Raw genomic sequence first — 18,482 nt, forward strand, 5'->3', positions numbered from 1 at the left:
GATGTAGTCTTTACGGTGTATTTGAATTCGAACAGTACTTGAGGGCATCACCAACAAATTATTCAACATTAAGATTTTATTTTATTTTGTATTTCATTTTTACCAACATACAAGTAACCAAAATAGTCACAAAACATAGCTAGTTAATGTTTCATTTTAAATAATAAAAGTTAAATGTGTCACTTTTCACCCCTAACTTTCCGCGCATGCGCAGTCTCAATTCAGTAACAGGGGCACGATGGCTGCGGACAGTGCGCTGCTGCTGTCTCTGGTGGAGGAGTATGTCTCTGGACTTCAGGACAGCAAAGCCAAAGATACAGCAACAGGTAAATAAGACTTCATCCTAATTTCCTCCACATGTTTCCAGAACACCAGGTTTAAAAAAAACAAGCCTTTAAAGCTTGCTGAGCTTCAAGGATGCGCAACACGGCATGCTGGGAAACGAGCTAACTTAGCACCACAACATCCTGTGTGCTCTTCAACCTCAAGTCACACAAAACAGACATTTTTAAACTAGTTTATTCATTTTATCACGTTATTAGTACACCCTGAATGTACCCCTCGTCTTAAATTGTGCTGTCATTGATTAATAATGTGAATTTAGATGGCTAGTTAAGTGTGTTATCACCGCTTGCTAGCTGCTGTGTTTGTGTTCATTGAAAAGCATCCTGTCAATGAACTCTGCACCTTTGAACCTGCCCATGCTGCTAGTTAATCTGTAGTTAACCACTAGAGATAGATAAGTTATGCTTATGGGTTTGTTGTTGGAAAATTCACTAAACTTGGCTTTCTTTGCAGCTGTCAAAAATGGAGAGTTTACAGTTCTGCAGCTGGTGGAGGCACTGGGGTAAGCTATCAACATTTGTATTATTACAGCGATAACATTAACACAACAAAATGCATTATCATTTTATGATTTAATAATATCCTCTATCTGTTGGTTTAGTATGAGTATGTCAAAGAAATACCACTGCTCTTACCCATTTATTGTAGATATGCTGGACATATATTCTTTAAATCCTTGTACACTTCTTTTTATATTGTTTAATTGTTTAAAAACATTTTTTTATACAATTTCTCCTTTTCAGTATCAGCTCATATTTCTAGTTTTACAATACCATTACCATTATACACCAAAGCAAATTCCTTGTGTGTAAAAACCAACTGCAATTTAGCAGATATTGCCGCATATGGAATATAATATGAATAACATGTCATTTATATAGCGCTTTTCCTGGTGCTCAAAGCGCTTAATATATAATATATGTCATTATTTAAAATATTTCAGATTTCAATTCATTAAAAAGCAACATTTAAACTCAAGAGTTGCTCAGCTCTCATATTAATCGTTTTCTTATAATTAACATTTTTCCCTTCCTGTTGTAGACTGAGTCTGACCAGCTCTCAGCCTCACACTCGAGCCAGAGGAGTCCAGCTTCTCTCCGAAGTTTTACACGAGTGCTATGGAGGTCTTACCGAGAAAGAAGGTGATTCAATTTCTAATTTACTGTTTCTAGATATCATAAGCAATACTCATTGTTCCCCGGCTCAGAACCAAACACGCCGAAACTGCTTTCACTTCCCGAAAACCTGAGTTCTTCATCAACGCTGAGTTCTTTGAAGTTGTTTTAGCACCTACTGTATTTACAATGTTATTTTTAAACTATCATGTATCTCTTTTATGCATGGTTTTTATGAATCTGTTATTCCATTGTGTTTATTTATTGTGTTCCTTTCTGTTGTCTTCCTATTAAGTGTTAATGTGCGATATAAATAAACATGGTGAACATGGTATCTAGGTGCAAAAACTATCCTCTCAGTGCCTTATTGCTTGAGATATAAAATGTTGACCGATTGTCATTTGATTGCTTGTCGTGTTGCAGGAGCACATGCACCATATTCATGTGAAGAGTGATATTATAATATATATGTTATCTTCCTGTGTCTGTTCTCCACAGTGGAAGTGCTCCTTGTCTTCTATGAAAACCGTCTGAAGGACCATCATGTCATCACTCCTCCGGTTTTACAGGGGCTCAGAGCGCTGGTGAGTGTCCGCCTCCTCGAGACTTTCAGTGACAGAAAGATCATCTGACGGTTGATTTAGCAAATTAGTTTTTTGCTTTGCAGGTTTTATCATTAGAATCAGAATCAGAACACCTTCATTCGTCCCACAGAGGGGACATGTACGTGCTTACAGCAGGAAAAAGAGCCACAGACAGCTTATTGTAACCTATGTTACATGCATTCAAAAGTACTAGTACAGGATAGTGGTGGTCTCATGGATAGTGAGGTGGGCTGAAGATCGCAAGGTTGTGAGTTCAAATCCCGCCTGGAACACCACCACTAGTGTGCCCTTGAGCAAGGCACTTAGTCCTTAGTTACTCCAGGGAGAATGTCCCTGTAATTGGTCATTGTATGTCGCTTTGGATAAAAGCATCAGCTAAATGAAATGTGATGTGAGTACTAAGTTATGATATATTACAAAATATAATAAAAGTTTCAAAATACACATCCTGTAACAGTTCTTAGAATTTAGCAGCCAGATATGTATTACACAGTTATTAATGGCATTTATATATAGCACATAGTTGGTTGGTATTTAACAGCAAGGGGTGTTATAGTCTGTGTTGTGGCGTGTGTAGGGGAGGGGGGGGTCTACTAGGGGCCGTGCTGGTTATATAGTCTGACCGCTGCAGGAAGGAAGGAGCTGGGGTATCTCTCCGTGAGACAGCGGGGGGTGCAGCATCTTGTCGCTGAAGGTGCTGCACAGTGAAGACAGGGTGTCCTGAAGGGGGTGGGACACATTGTCCAGCAGGGAGGACAGCTTGGCTGCCATTCTCCTGTAAAATGGTAAATGGACTGTACTTATATAGCGCTTTATCCAGTCTTTAAGACCCCTCAAAGCGCTTCACATACTACATGTCATTCACCCATTCACACCCATTCATACAGAGCAGTGTACCTTACTCTAGGACCTAACACTCACACACCGTTGGCCATGCCATCGGGAGCAACTCAGGGTTAAGTATCTTGCCCAAGGATACATCGACATTTTGACTGCATGGGCTGGGATTGAACCCACAACCTTCTGGTTGAAAGACGACCACACTCCCTCACAGCCACAGTCGCCCTGTCTCCCACCCCCTCCGCAGTGTCCAGAGGACTCCCCAGGACAGAGCTGGCCTTCCTTACCAGTCTTTTCAGTCTCTTCCCGTCAGCAGCCGAGATGCTGCTGCCCCAGCAGGCCACAACATAGAAAATGGCTGATGCCACAACAGTCATAAAATGTCTGAAGGAGTGCCCCTCTCCACAAAGCGGACATTTACAATTTTAACAGCAAGTAAAGAGACAAATATAATTTTAAGATAACTTAATTAAGAAGCATGCGTACAAATATTCAAGATAAAAGTAGATATTACACAATTTACAATTACAAAACACACATCCAGTACCAGAGTTTTGAGATATAGCAGCCAGGTGGAAGTATACAGTAAAGTTATTCAGGGTGTATATATATATCTATATATATAGATATCTATATATATAGATATATATATATAGATATCTATATATATATATAGATATATATATATAGATATATATATATATCTATATATATATATATCTATATATATAGATATCTATATCGCACATCATTTTGAGAAGCTCTGACTCTTGTGCACGATGTGTTTGTTTCTGCCTTTTTCCCAGACAAAATGTACGGTGCTGCCTCCTGGCTCAGCGGTGTCCATGCTGAGGTGTTTGTTCCAAGATGTTCACGTTCAGGTGAGACTTATATTCATATTTGAACATACACCCAAAGACATCTGTTATTGTAAGAGGATGCTGATCATATTTGCAAACACAAACTCTTATAAAATATCCACAATTGGAGTGCTTCAAGATAATAGTTTCCTCTATCTGCAAAGCCCTTCCTCTTTTTCAAAGTATGCTTTTGTTGGTGAACTTGACTCATCTAAAGTTCTTGATTCCAAGGCATTGTGGGTAAAAACACTCATAGATTCTGTTTATTTATCCCTTAGTCTTTAATGCTGACGGAGAGAGCCTGCGTCTACAACATGCTCATCAACCTCATGGCGATCAGAGAAGCAGGTACGTCTGATTCCTCAGTTAGTTAGTTACCAACATTTCCCCATAAGTACTGAGAGATCTGCTGGAACAACACAAAGCTTCTCTGTTATATGGCGCATTTCCACTGCAGGGCCTAGCCCGGCTTAGTACGGTATGGTTAGGCCTTGGTAGGCCAGGCTCACTTTATGCTGCGTTTCCATTACAATTTAGTAGCTGGGGCAGTAACTATAGTAACGCAGTGTAGGCGGAGCCGTGACGTCATCTTCAATGAGAACCACAAAACCAACATCAGCTGTTAGCCCTCAGAGCTCACAGCTCCTCATATCTGTTCAGAAACTAGACAAAAGTTAAACAAGTCCAAACCACAGACTGTCTGTGTCATGGAGAATACAGTCCCTGGTTTATTTATGTCTGTAGGCCGTTGTTGTGAGTGTGGACGGTCGGAGCATATACTGCGTTAGCTTAGGCAACCTCCATTCAGAAAACACGCATTTTAAAAAGGTGTTTCGCCTGCCGTCTGTCTGCAGACTTGTCAAAGCATTAATTCATGGTTTTTACTAACCGGTATCAGTATGTTGTTACTTCGGCATCATTTAGAAACGTGTATTACAATTTAATCACGGTCAAATATGTTCGTTTTTTTGTAGTTGTAGCCCCCTTGCCAGCGATTCTCTCTGACCAATCAGCAGTCGAGAGTGTTTACGTCACTAGTTTAGCATTCAGCCGGGTTGTTGGCCCGGTAAGAACCTCCATTTTGGAGGGCCAAAAAAACTGTGAAAAAGTAGCCGCTAGCCGGAACTACCCTTAGTGTAAAAGCAAAAAAAAAACGGGCCGGGTTTGGCACAGCACGCTTAAACCGTCCTACGTGCTTGCAATGGAAAAGTGCCAATAGCTGTAGGTTATTTGTAAACACTAGAGACAGAGTCAGAAATCTCAGCAGTTTGTTTGTTGTCATTGCTCACCTAAAGGTACTTAAACTATTCCCAGACCTATAATTAAGGAGAGAGTTATCACACCTTCTTCTGCTTTGTTTAGCAGTTGAATACTTTGCATAGACTAACTGTGTAGGAAGCAAATAGATGCAACACAATGAAGTGTGTGTGTCTGCCAGTACTTAGCATACAGCGGGACAGTGTGTCCTGTCCTCCAGCAGTTTCTCCTTGTTATATTGTAGTAGAATACACATTAGGGCTGCTCAATTAATCGTATTTTAATCGCGATTACGATTATGGCTTGCAACGATTACGAAAACTCGAAAAAAAAATCGAAATAAAACGAATGTTTTTTTATTATTATTATTACTTTATTTTTGTAAATACATTTTTTTTTTTGGTTTTTCAGTTGAATTATACTTAAAGTTCAGGGTAATCAACTGTTAAAAACATACTGTTCACATTTTTTCTCTCCAATAAATGGATGTTTTCAAAGTCAATGAATAATCGCATTTAATAATCGCAATTACAATTATTGACCCAAATAATCGAGATTATGTTTTTTGCCAAAATCGAGCAGTCCTAATAAACATATTAAATATTCTTTATAAACGTTCAAATTAACATTTTTGTCATTTGGATTGTCTAAATTGTAATTTCAATATCTTATTATTATCCAAGCCCCTTGAGACCAATGTGTCATTTTTGATAATGATATATATAAATAAAATCTAATGGATTTTAAACTCAGATTAAGAAATGTTCAGCACAATGTCAGTTTACAAACGACATCCTAACACAACTTCCTCAGATTTTCAGGAAGAGGTTTATGGTGTCATTTTGGCGGTCTGCCTTTTGTCATAACATCATATGGTGGAACAATATTTCTATCAGCAGAACTTAAACCAATCGGTGTTCTCCTGTGTGCCCTCTCCTCAGAACTGAAAGGCTTGGGACCAGACTTTGTGTTTGGTTTTGTCCAATCAATGGACGGAGAGAGGGATCCTCGTAACCTGCTGTTAGCGTTCCAGATCGCCAAAGGCATCATCCTGCGAGGTTATGATCTAGGTAAGAGTGCTTCTTTCTCTGTATCTCTGTCTCTGGCCTTTCCTTCAACTGTGTTACGATCTACGATCACCAGGCTCCCTACGATACGATAATATCGCGATACTTAAGCCACGATACGATAGTATTGCGATTCTACGATATGCTAAGTATTGCAATATTGAAGTTAACGTGTTTAATGGTGTGCTAAAGTAACGGCCCGTCCACACACAGGCATGAAAAAAATCTTGAAAAATCTTGAAGCTGGGCGTGTCTGAAGCTTGGCAATTTTTTGCGACCAACAACCAATCACATGAATCTCCCGCCCCCGACATACAAAGCAATAGTAATGTTAAAACGAAGTAAACTGGATATTCCATGCCTGGTTCCTCCGGTTTGTATCCCGGTAAATAGTTCTGGTTGTAAAGAACCGGGTGATTCGCTACCGTAATATCTCGTTTGGAATATGAGGAAATGAACTGTCTCTCCCAGCTTGCACGCGGTTTGATTGGCTAGCGCTTGCATTGGCGGGATTTGCATAAACGGGATTTGATTGGCTGATGCCAGCTTCGAAAGCATCGGGAGAATCAAAAGTTGAACATTGCTCAACTTTTGATGCTCACGATGCTTGCAAAGCCATGCTCCGTTCCCCACAATGCAGTTCGGCGAAGATTACAAATCTTCTACGTCACCCCATTCAAGTGAATGGGCGAAGCTTTGAAAGATTGTTTTCATGCCTGTGTGTGGACGGGCCGTAATGCTAATATGGATGTAGCTTAAATGTATTTGTTGTTTGTGTCTTTTTATAGCTTTACGTTACGCTTTTGGAGTTGTCAATACATTTGAAATCATCAGTCAAGTGTACGACCATCTTTCGGAGGGATGCTACAGTTTATATAATAAAATATCGATTCTTGGCGTCCGTGTATCGATACAATATCGGCACGCAAAGTATCGCGATGCTATGCTGTATGGATCATTTCCCCCACCCCTACTAATTAGCCTGACTTCCTGTCTGCTGTCTCAGGTAAATTCACAGAGGAGCTGTTCGAGGTGACGTCCTGCTACTTCCCCATCGACTTCAGCCCCGTAAGTCCCTGTTTTGTTTACTCGGCTGCTTTAGTGTGACGTCAGCAGGGAGGTCAGCAGACAGAAATGTCATCAGCGACTTCCTGTGAGCTCAGTGAAAAAAACATCAATAACACACAGCCTCTGCCTCCTCAGCGCCTCACACACATTTCCCGTCACTGATGATCACAGCTGTGTGTGTTTGTTGACTCTGGAGAAAACCTGCATGATGTCACTCTGCTGTTAATGTGATAATGATAATAATGAAACAAGCTGTAGAAATACATGGTAGATCTTTCACAACTACGGGCATGTTTTTTGGATTTGGAAAAGTCTCTGAAATAATCTCGCACAGTATTACTAAACAACGCAAACAATTATTGTTAAATTTGCATCAAAGCTTCACTACTGGCAAATGTTATTTTTTAACATATAAGTAAATATAAATATAGTTAAATAAATTATACATTTAAAGATAGGAGATTATAATAATGAGCATTTTATATCAAGGAATTATTTTTTTAATAAACAATAATAACAACAAATATATATATAAATTAAAATAAACATTTAAATAAAATGCAATTAAATATAACAAATTAGATAAAAGAGTGATAGCAATATAATAGCAGTGTTTCCCATACATTGATCCAATTGTAAAAAAAAAAAAAATTAATATTCTTCTTCTTTTTTTTTTTTTATTATTCTTTTTTTTTTTTTTGGTGGTCTAACTCTAATGGATACGATAGTGAGGTGGGCTAATCGGAAGGTTGCAAGTTGAAAATCCTGCCTGGAACACCACTGCTAGTGTGCCCTTGAGCAAGGCACTTAGCCCTCGGTTACTCCAGGGAGAATGTCCATGTGATTGGTCATTGTAAATCACTTTGGAATAAGGCATCTGCTAAATGCCTAAATTGTAAATTATATTTTTGGGAGAATAAATCCCACAGATCCTCAACTCCGGTGTGTTTCACTCATTCACAACGCAACACAGAGCAACAAGAACGTTGGGGGGTGGGGTGGGGGGATGCGGTGCCCCCACAAATAGAATCAAATTCTGTGGGAAACACTGAATAGTGATATTAAAAAAAGTACAATAATGAATTCAAAACTAAATAAATAAAGAAACAATTAATAAATGTAAAGTAACTAACAATAAAACAGATACCAGAAGACTAGTAAATTATCAATATCAACATTCTCCTGAAAGGTATAAATTGATCCATTTATAATCTCTCTGTATCATTACTTTTTGCCCCCCCCCCCCCCCAGCCTCCCAACGACCCCCACGGCATCACCAGAGAGGAGCTGATCCTCACGCTGAGGGATGTCCTCTCCGGGACACCAAGATTTGCAGAGGTAGGACGACCAAATTATAGTTTGTATTTTAGTGGATTTTAACGGGGTCTTGTGGCCTAAGAAGAATATATCCATCCATCTTCTCCCGCTTATCCGTGGTCGGGTCTCGGAGGTATCAGTTCCAGCAGAGAGCCCCAAACGTCCCTTTCCCTGGCCACATCAACCAGCTCTGACTGGGGGGTCCCAAGGTGCTCCCAGGCCAGAGAAGAGATATAATCCCTCCACCTGGTCCTAGGTCCACCCCCTCGGTCTCCTCCCATCCTAACTAGGTGCCCGAACCACCTCAACTGGCTCCTTTGGACGCAAAGGAGGAGCGGTTCAACTCCGAGTCCCTCCCGGATGACTGAACTTCTCACCTTATCCCTAAGGGAGACACCAGCCACCCTGCGGAGAAAACCCATCTCGGCCGCTTGTATCCGCGATCTCGTTCTTTCGGTCATGACATATATATATATTTTTTTGTGTATGTGTTCAAGCAACCTGTACAGACATATTCACACTTATGATTCCTTTTTTCCCCTTTTTTATACAAAATGTGAAGGAAAGCAAGAGAGAAACATTTTGAAAAAAATAAAAATACATAAATTATAACAAGAAATAATGATACAAAAAGGGTTTGTAGTTTGTAAAAGTGTTTTTGTGAATATATCTTTGATTGAAAACTATTCTGAAAGATAATATTACGTCTCGTTTACACTTTTTTTTTTCAGTTTCTGTTGCCTCTCATCATTGAGAAGCTGGACTCAGACGTTCAGAGCGCGAAGCTGGACTCGCTGCAGACTCTGGTGAGAAATCCTACTTTTTAATACAAACAGATATTTCTCCTAAAGCAACTCAGTCACTTAATAAACTACAAAGAAGCTGCTGAGAGACACATGTCTCTTCTACATCAACATGTGTCCCCTCTTCTTCATGTCTCTTCTACATCAACATGTGTCCCCTCTTCTTCATGTCTCCTCTACATCAACATGTGTCCCCTCTTCTTCATGTCTCTTCTACATCAACATGTGTCCCCTCTTCTCCATGTCTCTTCTACATCAACATGTGTCCCCTCTTCTTCATGTCTCTTCTACATCAACATGTGTCCCCTCTTCTTCATGTCTCTTCTACATCAACATGTGTCCCCTCTTCTTCATGTCTCTTCTAAATCAACATGTGTCCCCTCTTCTCCATGTCTCTTCTACATCACCATGTGTCCCCTCTGTGGAAAGAGACTCTGAAAGTTTCAGGAACAAAGATTCTCTCTCTTTTTGATCCATTTCTATAAAAACCTGTCTGAAAATGAGCTGATCAGATTTTGGCAACTTGATGATGTCATAGCAATGTGTTGTCTTGTGTAACCATTAGCCAATCACCAACCAAGGTAACCCCCCCCCCCCCCCCCCCCCCCTTATCACCTGAATCTCCTCCTAGAGCACCATTGAGTTCTTTGTAACCAAATCTCTCTCAGAGGGGCGTGGGGAGGGGCTCCTTATTTTTATCTAAAGTAACAGACAGAGAATCAGCACTTTGGAAACAGGGCTGAAACAGAGGGGATTATGGGTAATGCTGTAATGATCTGTTTGGTGTTTCAGCCAATCAGAGACATGTTCTGTATATATCCGAGACCTGTGATATATTGATGAAAAACAGTATGATAGCGGACCTTTAAGAAGACATTGTGGTTCTTATCTCCCCACTCTTGATGTTTTTCAGACTGCTTGTGTTTCCCAATACGAACACAAGGACCTGGCAGAATTCCTCGAGGGACTGTGGGCGTCACTGCGCAGAGAGGTGGGTCTTTGGATGATTATGTACAAAAACATATCCTGTTATTGTTTTGTTTTTTTATTCTGCAGTGTTTACTTATTAGATTGCGCTGTGTTGACAGTTGCAACACTTTAATGTCTAACTCTAGGACATATTTGAGTCTTCGAACAACAGCAGAAATGATCCGTTTTATTGAGAGCATCCAAAGGAAATGACCCCAAAGTTCAATTTATTATGAGAAGAAAGGAACATATGTGGTTTCTAGTGCTCTAACTTTCAAGATGTACAAAGTGAAATCCAGGCCAATGCTGACATCCACCAGTGTGTTACTCTGTTCTTAGCAAGAGAAGAGAACAAGTCAACTAAAAATCAAAATCAATTACAGAAAGGAATCGAAATAAACCTTTCGTCTCTTATTCAACCATACGGTTTAGACCTAAGAGTCAGACGTACTCACTGATCTTCCCCTTCTTCTCGTTGTTTCCCTGCAGGTGTTTCAGACATCGAGTGAGAAGATCGAGTCTGCCGGCCTCGCCACGGTCACCGCGATCACTTCCTGTCTGTCTCGCTCCGTACTCAACTCCGACTCTGAAGACTCCCTCAACACCTTCCTGGAGCTCGTTCTCAAAGGTGAAAATTGTGAAATCAAGCACATTTTAACAATCGTAACCTTTTTTTTTTTAATGTTTTTATTAACATTTTATACAAAAAACACATGTGTACAGTTCTAAACATACAGAAGTGCACTTCTCAAGGTCAAATTACACTGGGGTACAGGTGCAAAGACAAACACACTACCCTTCATACAAAGACAAGTCTTACAATACATTTCAACATTGAATAACATTTCCAGCTCCTTTGGTTCCATTCAAGGCAGTTTCATGGTACGTAGTCTGAACTCAAAATAATCATATTATGAGGTTTACACTCGTCAGTATTCAATCTCCCTCATCATCTGCGATCTCCATACTAGTGTTCATTCCGTTGACTAAAACTATGAAGAAATATGTTCGTCAACGACCTTTTTTTCCATGACTAAAACGAGACGATGACGAGACGGCACCGACGGCAGTAAACAATAACTGTAACAAAATCAACATGCAATATCGTTGACGGAAAGTGACGAGACTAAATGTTACCAAAGATAACGTAACATCTCTGATAGTCAGGTTTTTCTCCCAGCAGTTCCATTTCCGGTGCTGCGGCTGGGCAGCAGCTCTGTGTCCGTGCTGCGCGCAGCGGTACATTTGAATTACACCGGGCAGCGACACAATATGAACTGTCAGGAAGACTCGGATATAACTAACCTTATTTAACAGAAAATAAAATGGCAACAACAGGACTTGGGAGCAGTGGTCGCGTTAAACGAATATCCCCCCCCCCCCCCCCCTGTCAGCGCGAGTGAGTGACGAGTTGCGTTCAGACCCGACGGGTAATAATGGATTATGACGGAAATGTTACGATCCTGTCCGTCAGAACGACGGACAACGAAAAAGTCTAACGCGACCACTGCTTGGAAGAAAGAAACTGTGATATTTGGGCCCATCTACAATGAGGCGGAGAAAAAAAGCGAATGCATTGTTTTATCAGAAGGGAAGCAGTGTGGCCGTAACACAGCTGGTAAAAACACCACAAACCTGAGCAGATACTCTGCAAAGCTGACTTCTTAATCGTTCAACCTGTGTTTTTCATCAAATAAGGACAAGATATCATCTGATCGTGAAATAAGTTAGACTAAAATGACAAATTATTGGTTTTGGCTAGACTAGTTTGAGTGAAATGCTCTATATAATCTGGTCCCAGGAGTTCAAAACATTTAATCTCAATCAGATCCGATCAGATTTTGAAATCCCATTTTTTGTGATCCAGGATCAGACAAGTCGGCCAGATGTTGTCCCTGGAGTTCAAAGCAATTCAGGATAGGATCAGCCTGATCCAGATTACGATTTTTCAAGATGACTAGATCCTGAATATCAGATCTTTAATCCTACCGATCGCCATCTAGTGGACATGAAAAATAATACAAGGAAGACAAGAGACCACATTGCAGAGACATCTATTGTCCGCAATTACTTTTGAAAGGTGATGACAGATGATGGACTTTTTTTTTTTGAAGGTATTTTTTCTTTAATCTAAATTACATTTGTGATTGACAATCTTTGCTGTGATACTTTCATGAGCTTAAACATTTATGTCATCAACATTTGGTTGAAAACAAAATAGGCCACGACAAACGTGACCAAAAAATGAAAAATAAAATGTCTTTCCCATGAAGGCTAAAAATTGTGTATTATTTCAGTTAACAAACTTTGCCATCTTATTTATATTGAAACATATTTTTAAATAAATTGTACAGTACATTTTGCTCTGGTAATCCACTGGAAATCCACCCCTCTGGTGGGATCAGGATAATCCAGTTTGTTGGGATCAAACTGATCCCAATCCTGTGTTGTCGGTTTGAACTAGCCGTTTTGAAGATTTGATCCAGATTAAAGCTTGGATTGGATTTCCTGATCTGATCGGATATCAAAGTGATCCTAATCCTTTTTTTTGGTTTTGAACTCCCCAAAATCCAAATCTGATTTGATCAGATAGGGATTAAAAGTTTTGAACTCCTGGGCCCTGATGACTAAAAAAGACTCAACAGTTTGCATTGACAAAAAGTAGACTAAAATATTTAGTTTTCTTTGACTAAAATGCTGACTAAAACTTGACTAAATAAAAACAGGATGAAGGTGACTAGATATGACTAAAACTAAAAAGGAAATGTAACACAGGACTAAGACTAAATAAAAAAAATAGCTGACGGAATTAACACTACTCCATACCTTCCACAGAAAGATTAAATGCTTTCCAAATCTTGTCAAAAAAGTATTGCTTCCCTTTTAGTACACATGTTATTCTTTCCAGAGGAACAGTTGTTAACATTTGCCGGACCCAATATGTGACGCTTGGTCTGCTGCTGGTAACACTAGTAACCTTTTAGTTGATTCTTAAACTCACATAACATGACCAAAGACAAGTAAACATGCCATAACAGTGATACAAACGCAATACATATAGAGATTAGTGTTATTAATACACACGTTTGAAGTTGCAATACGATTTTAGAAAAGACTTGAACACCTATGTGTCCTGTTGCAGGCAGACGGTGCATAAGACGGTGTGTAGAAGTTTAAAAGTGTTAAACCAAATATTTCAGAGCTGTGGTTTTCTGCATTGCTGAAGCAGCTGGGCAGGAAATGAAACCACAATGACTGTTCAGCTGTCTCATTTTCCACCTTCTGCTTCTATAGTGGTTGTGTTCATACAAAGATACATTGCTAGCCTCAGATGATGGATAGTTACCTGCCAGATTGCAATAGGAGTTGTGTAAGCTTACTAACCAAGACCTTTTATATGTAGTTAGTCTCAGTAGCATACTTCATTATTTAATCTCATCCTTCTGAATTCATATTATAATGTTTGATTGCACTAATTAACTATCAAGAAACAGGTAACTTGCTTTGAAGAAAAAACGTCAGCTAAATGAAATCTAATGGCCGTAACATCGGAATCAGAAACAGGTTTATTGACACGTGCGAGGAATTTGACTTGATGTCGTCATAAAACATGCTGACTGGTCTTGTTTTTAAAATTTCTTTACTGAAAGTGTGATTTCTTCTCCCAGACTGTAAGCACCACCTGTGTGAGCCGGACCTGAAGCTGGTCTGGCCGAGTGCTAAACTCCTCCAGGCCGCCTGCAGCGCCTCCTTCAGGGCGAGCTGCGTCATCACAGCCGCCATCATGCCCTCCCTCATCGAGCAGTACACCAACAGGGCTCAGGTACATCAGGAGAAATACCTTTTGTTATGCGATCGAAATGTTACAGTTAACTTTCATGAAGTGAAAAGTTTTGTTTATTGGTGGTTTAACTCTAATGGATACGATAGTGAGGTGGGCTGATGATCGGAAGGTTGCGAGTTCAATTCCCGCCTGGAACACCACCACTAGTGTGCCCTTGAGTAGCCCTCGGTTACTCCAGGGAGAATGTCCCTGTGATTGGTCATTGTAAGTCGCTTTGGAATAAGCCGTCTGCTAAATGCCTAAATTGTAAATTATATTTTTGGGAGAATAATCCCCAGATCCTCAACTCCGGAGTGTCAGGGTGTTTCTCCATGTCGAGGAAGGCTGCTCCAGAGCCACTATTTCAAGCATACTACGTCATTGAGTGCCGCCGAAGGACTGTTCCAATGTCCAGGATGCTTAGAATTCTACCGAGGCCGGCGTACTTTCTTACGGACGGACCAATTTCCAAATCTTTGGCGGAAATCGCACTCGATTTAAGGCAGGGCCTCTGTTAGCCTGTTCCACCATTCTTCGTTTTCCGAGGCTAGGAAGGATTCTTGCCTCGCTTCTGAAGGAAGTGACTCGGAAGACATGTGCTACCAAGGAAGCGTCCTCGACATTGAGAAACACCCTCTCACTCATTAACACAGAGCAACAAGAACGTTGTCTGCTACAGTAGCCATGAACTCGCATGTATTTTGTTATTTGAGGGGGGGTGGATGCGTGGGCCGCCCGAATAGGTTAAGGGGCCTTTGGCTTTTCTTGCCGGGGGTGCGGTGCCCCCACAAATAGAATCATATTATATGGGAAACACTGTATATCTTGTTTGTTTTTTTGTTCTATATAATATAAAAGTTAATATTTTTGTATTTTTGGACTGATAAAATACGGATGATCACCTTCGACTTTGAGCATTTTTTTACATTTTACAGACCCATTGACTAATGAGTGGTCTAGTAAAAAATCAGAAGAATAATCTATAATGCTAATAATTGTTTTCTGCAGCTGTAATGTGAGATGAAATCAGTAAAAAACACAACTCTCTCTCTGCAGTGTTCCCAGAGACGCACGTTACTGGAGGTGGTGCAGAAATTCATCCAGTCAGTGAAAACCTGCCAGACTTCAGAGAGCGGTGAGTGCTTGTATCTAGGGCGTAGTATATCATATCATATCATTCCAGACATTTATTACACATTTAAATATACAAACCACTGCTTTCACATGTCAAAATTAGAGCTGTACCAAAGAAGAGAAAACCAACCAAGCATTATTTATTTTTTACTCTCAAAGCACACACTTTTGATTTGATTTGATTTATTTTGAACGTGTAAAACAATAATACAAAATATTATAATCCGTAATTTTCGGACTATAAGCCGCGCCTTTTTTCCCATTTTTCGACCCTGCGGCTTATATAACGGTGCGGCTAATCTATGGATTGTTACAGCTAACGGCCACTAGGGGACCTCCTAAAGCTATGGATTCTACAGGTTACAGTCCAACACCTTTAACTCTATGGGCTCTATGGCCGGTCCGCGCCCCCCACCTTTAAGCGGCGGGCTCCATCAGGAAAAGCTGGAGGCCGGAAAAGAGTGAGACAGGTAGCGCGCAAAAGTAAAAGTGGAACCGAGAGTGGTACGAGAGACAGAACGAGAGCAAGACAGACAGACATTACGAGAGCGAGACAGTTTGTCCCCGTACCACTGGTTGGAAACCACTGCTGTAGATCACTGCCGGTACGTGCGCTGGGAGCGCACCGTTTAAGTTTGAAAGTTGAAAAGTGTGTGTGTCTGAAACGCTATGTGATACAGTACAGTTTACACAGCACATGTTCTGTAGCTACTATTGCACTAAATGCTAACACTTGAATACGTTATGCAAATATGCAACTTGTTTGTTGAAATGTTAATGAATGGGAGGTTCCTCAAACAGCCATCTCTTTCCCGACAATCCCCTCTGTGCACGAACCCTTACATATGGTAATGAAACATTAAAACACCTGCGGCTTATAGTCCAGTGCGGCTTATATATGTACACATCATTCAATTTAGCTGCTGCGGCTTATATTCAGGTGCGCCTGATTACCCGAAAATTACGGTAAATGAAACACGAGAATTATGATACTGTACAAACTTAAGCAGTATCAAATTGATACAAAAATATACATTATTGACTTACAAATGATATATAAATGATATGTACATGTTGACAGATTGAGGAAAACATTCACCAGGAGAGGTTTCTTGACTAATAGAATGAATTCTGGGGGTTGGAGCCTTACCCACTTTCAATTTCAAGGACCACCCTAATATACATATCATGTATGTTGGGGAACAATTTGCCCTGCATGTCCTCCTTCGCCCTCTGACGCAGCTGACCAACCTTGAGCAGCCGTTATCTCCCTTAATGAGGGGCTGCCCTAGCAAGGTGTTGGTGTTGTTGCCAGTTTGTGACCGGGCTACTCTCGGTCAGAGATAGTTATTGTTGTGGGACACCTGGAACAAATTCCTTCTCGGGGTGTAGATGACCCCGAGCCATAAGCGACAACAAAGTTGATTCAGTGTCCTCAGCGGTTTAGTCTATCTATTGAAGAATGTTGATTATTCTCTGAGAACGAGCTAAATACACGGGTCTGGGGAAGAGTTCTTCAGAATTGATTGTGGCATCTCAACCGTGTGATCAGACCGTGGCCCGTGACATGTCTTGTGAATTCTCCGGCCGAAGCTCCAAATAAACCGTCAGTGTTTGCCATCAAAGCTCCAGCTCTCCTCGTGTCTCTCTGAGTCCTGACTCCAAATGCTCCAGAGGTTTCCCCCACACTGTACATATCATACGTGAGGCTAAACTTCAAGGTTGATGAGGGAGGGCTAAATGTTGTAGGAATTTGAATAAAATTCACCAGGAGAGTTTTCTTGACTATCATAACGAATTCTGGTGGTTGGAGCTTAAAATAAATGAATTTGAAAATATACATGGCTCTAAGGACCACCCATTGTACATCTTAAGTTTGTCTGTCCGAAATGCCTTTTTCTTTTTTTACACAAAGAGAAAATAAAAACAGTAGAAAGTACGAACAATACGAACATTAAGGAGCGATCAGGACTTCACAGTCTGGCCTATGGGGTTTTAGGAAATCAGTCCACTTTCTCCATCGTGACACAAATAGTTCCAGTTTGTGATTACAAGAAGGGTTTTTTAACGCCTGACTGTCACTGTTTAGGTGCTGTTAGTGCCTAACCTAACTCACTCTCAACCTTCAAATCCTGCCTGAAAACCCACGTTTGTAAACTGGCGTATTCAATATCTTAATTCTTCTAAACTGATTGTTGTTTTTATGTCTTTGTTTTTTTCTCTGTAAAAGGTGTCCTTAGCTGCTTTCACACCAAGTACTTTGCCGTACTTAGTTCCCAGCACTTAGTTCCCAGCACTTAGTACCCCCATGGAACTAAGTACAGATCGCGTTCACACCGGAATAAGTTCCCTGAGGTTAGATTACGCAAATGAAGCCGCTGACGTCACTTCTTCTTCTTCTGCTTTGGGTTTACTGGCAGGTCGCAAACAACTTCACGGCGTATACTGCCACCCGAAGTCCCCGGCCTGAAGTCCCCGGAGTTAGGGACTGGCTTCAGTAGAAGCTGCTGGGACTCCCAGCAGCTTCTACTGAAGCCTTCCAAGTAAATCGCCAGAACGCCGACACATCCTCATCTCCACGCTCCATGTTTTATTTTGTGTTGTCATAAGTTAGTCTCTCTCCATTGGTGCGCGGGGCAAATGCTAATAATGCTAATGCGAGCAAATACAATGGCGGCTTCACAAAACTTTTCCGAGTTTTAACCGACGTGTTTGCAATTCCCCCAGCCAATAGAAATTGAACTTTTTTCTTCCCCAGGAAAGTACCTGCTCTCTGGCAGGGACTGAAAGGTGGGAAAAGTTCTCATGAACTAAATTCTCTTTTTGGTGTGAATGCAAAATCCCAGGAACTATCCGACTAAACTGGAAAAGTACGGAAAAGTACTCCGGTGTGAACGCGCCTAATGAGAGCTTTGAAAGGCGCCATAAATAAAATGCATTTTATCATTATTATTAACCTTGTTTTGTGTTTTGTTTCCTCCCTCCAATCAGAGGACAGTGTGTTTGTAGCTTTCCGGCCCTCTCTGTGCAGCATGGTGTTCTTCCGCTCTGGCGGAGACTAACTCCAGTCTGCAGGTCACATCCTGCTCTGTGCTCACATCTCTGCTCAACAACCAGGTGAGAGCAAACTCAACTCAGAAACTCACAGCCTGCAGGCAGATTTAAAGGTCTCCTATCATGCTATTTTAGGCATATATATATATGGGTCTCAGATATATAAAAAATAAAAAAACATGTCCTATGATGTGTTTTTTCTCAAATAACCAAACGGATCATGCA

The 18,482-nt window shown here is 40.7% G+C and overlaps 1 protein-coding gene across 1 annotated transcript; it reads left to right on the forward strand.

Annotated features, from left to right (window-relative positions):
• Positions 1-214: 214 nt before the first annotated feature.
• On the forward strand, positions 215-18,321 carry mms19 (MMS19 homolog, cytosolic iron-sulfur assembly component). The gene is made up of 15 exons (XM_079659273.1): positions 215-326; positions 799-847; positions 1,387-1,487; positions 1,959-2,044; positions 3,712-3,786; positions 4,044-4,113; positions 5,964-6,092; positions 7,096-7,157; positions 8,409-8,495; positions 9,206-9,280; positions 10,191-10,268; positions 10,736-10,874; positions 13,915-14,069; positions 15,126-15,204; positions 18,195-18,321. Exons 1-15 carry the CDS (start codon positions 239-241, stop codon positions 18,263-18,265), a joined length of 1,344 nt encoding a protein of 447 aa, XP_079515399.1. The 5' UTR covers positions 215-238; the 3' UTR covers positions 18,266-18,321.
• Positions 18,322-18,482: the final 161 nt, after the last annotated feature.

This window comes from Notothenia rossii, assembly GCF_949606895.1.
Source record: "Notothenia rossii genome assembly, chromosome: 11".
In the NCBI taxonomy this organism is placed as follows: Eukaryota; Metazoa; Chordata; class Actinopteri; order Perciformes; family Nototheniidae; genus Notothenia; species Notothenia rossii.

Coding starts and splice junctions, on each gene's coding strand:
- mms19 (XM_079659273.1), top strand. CDS start 239: ATGGCTGCGGACAGTGCGCTGCTGCTGTCTCTGGTGGAGGAGTATGTC. Junction 4,114..5,963: donor CATGGCGATCAGAGAAGCAG/GTACGTCTGATT, acceptor CCCTCTCCTCAG/AACTGAAAGGCTTGGGACCA. Junction 10,269..10,735: donor GGGCGTCACTGCGCAGAGAG/GTGGGTCTTTGG, acceptor GTTTCCCTGCAG/GTGTTTCAGACATCGAGTGA.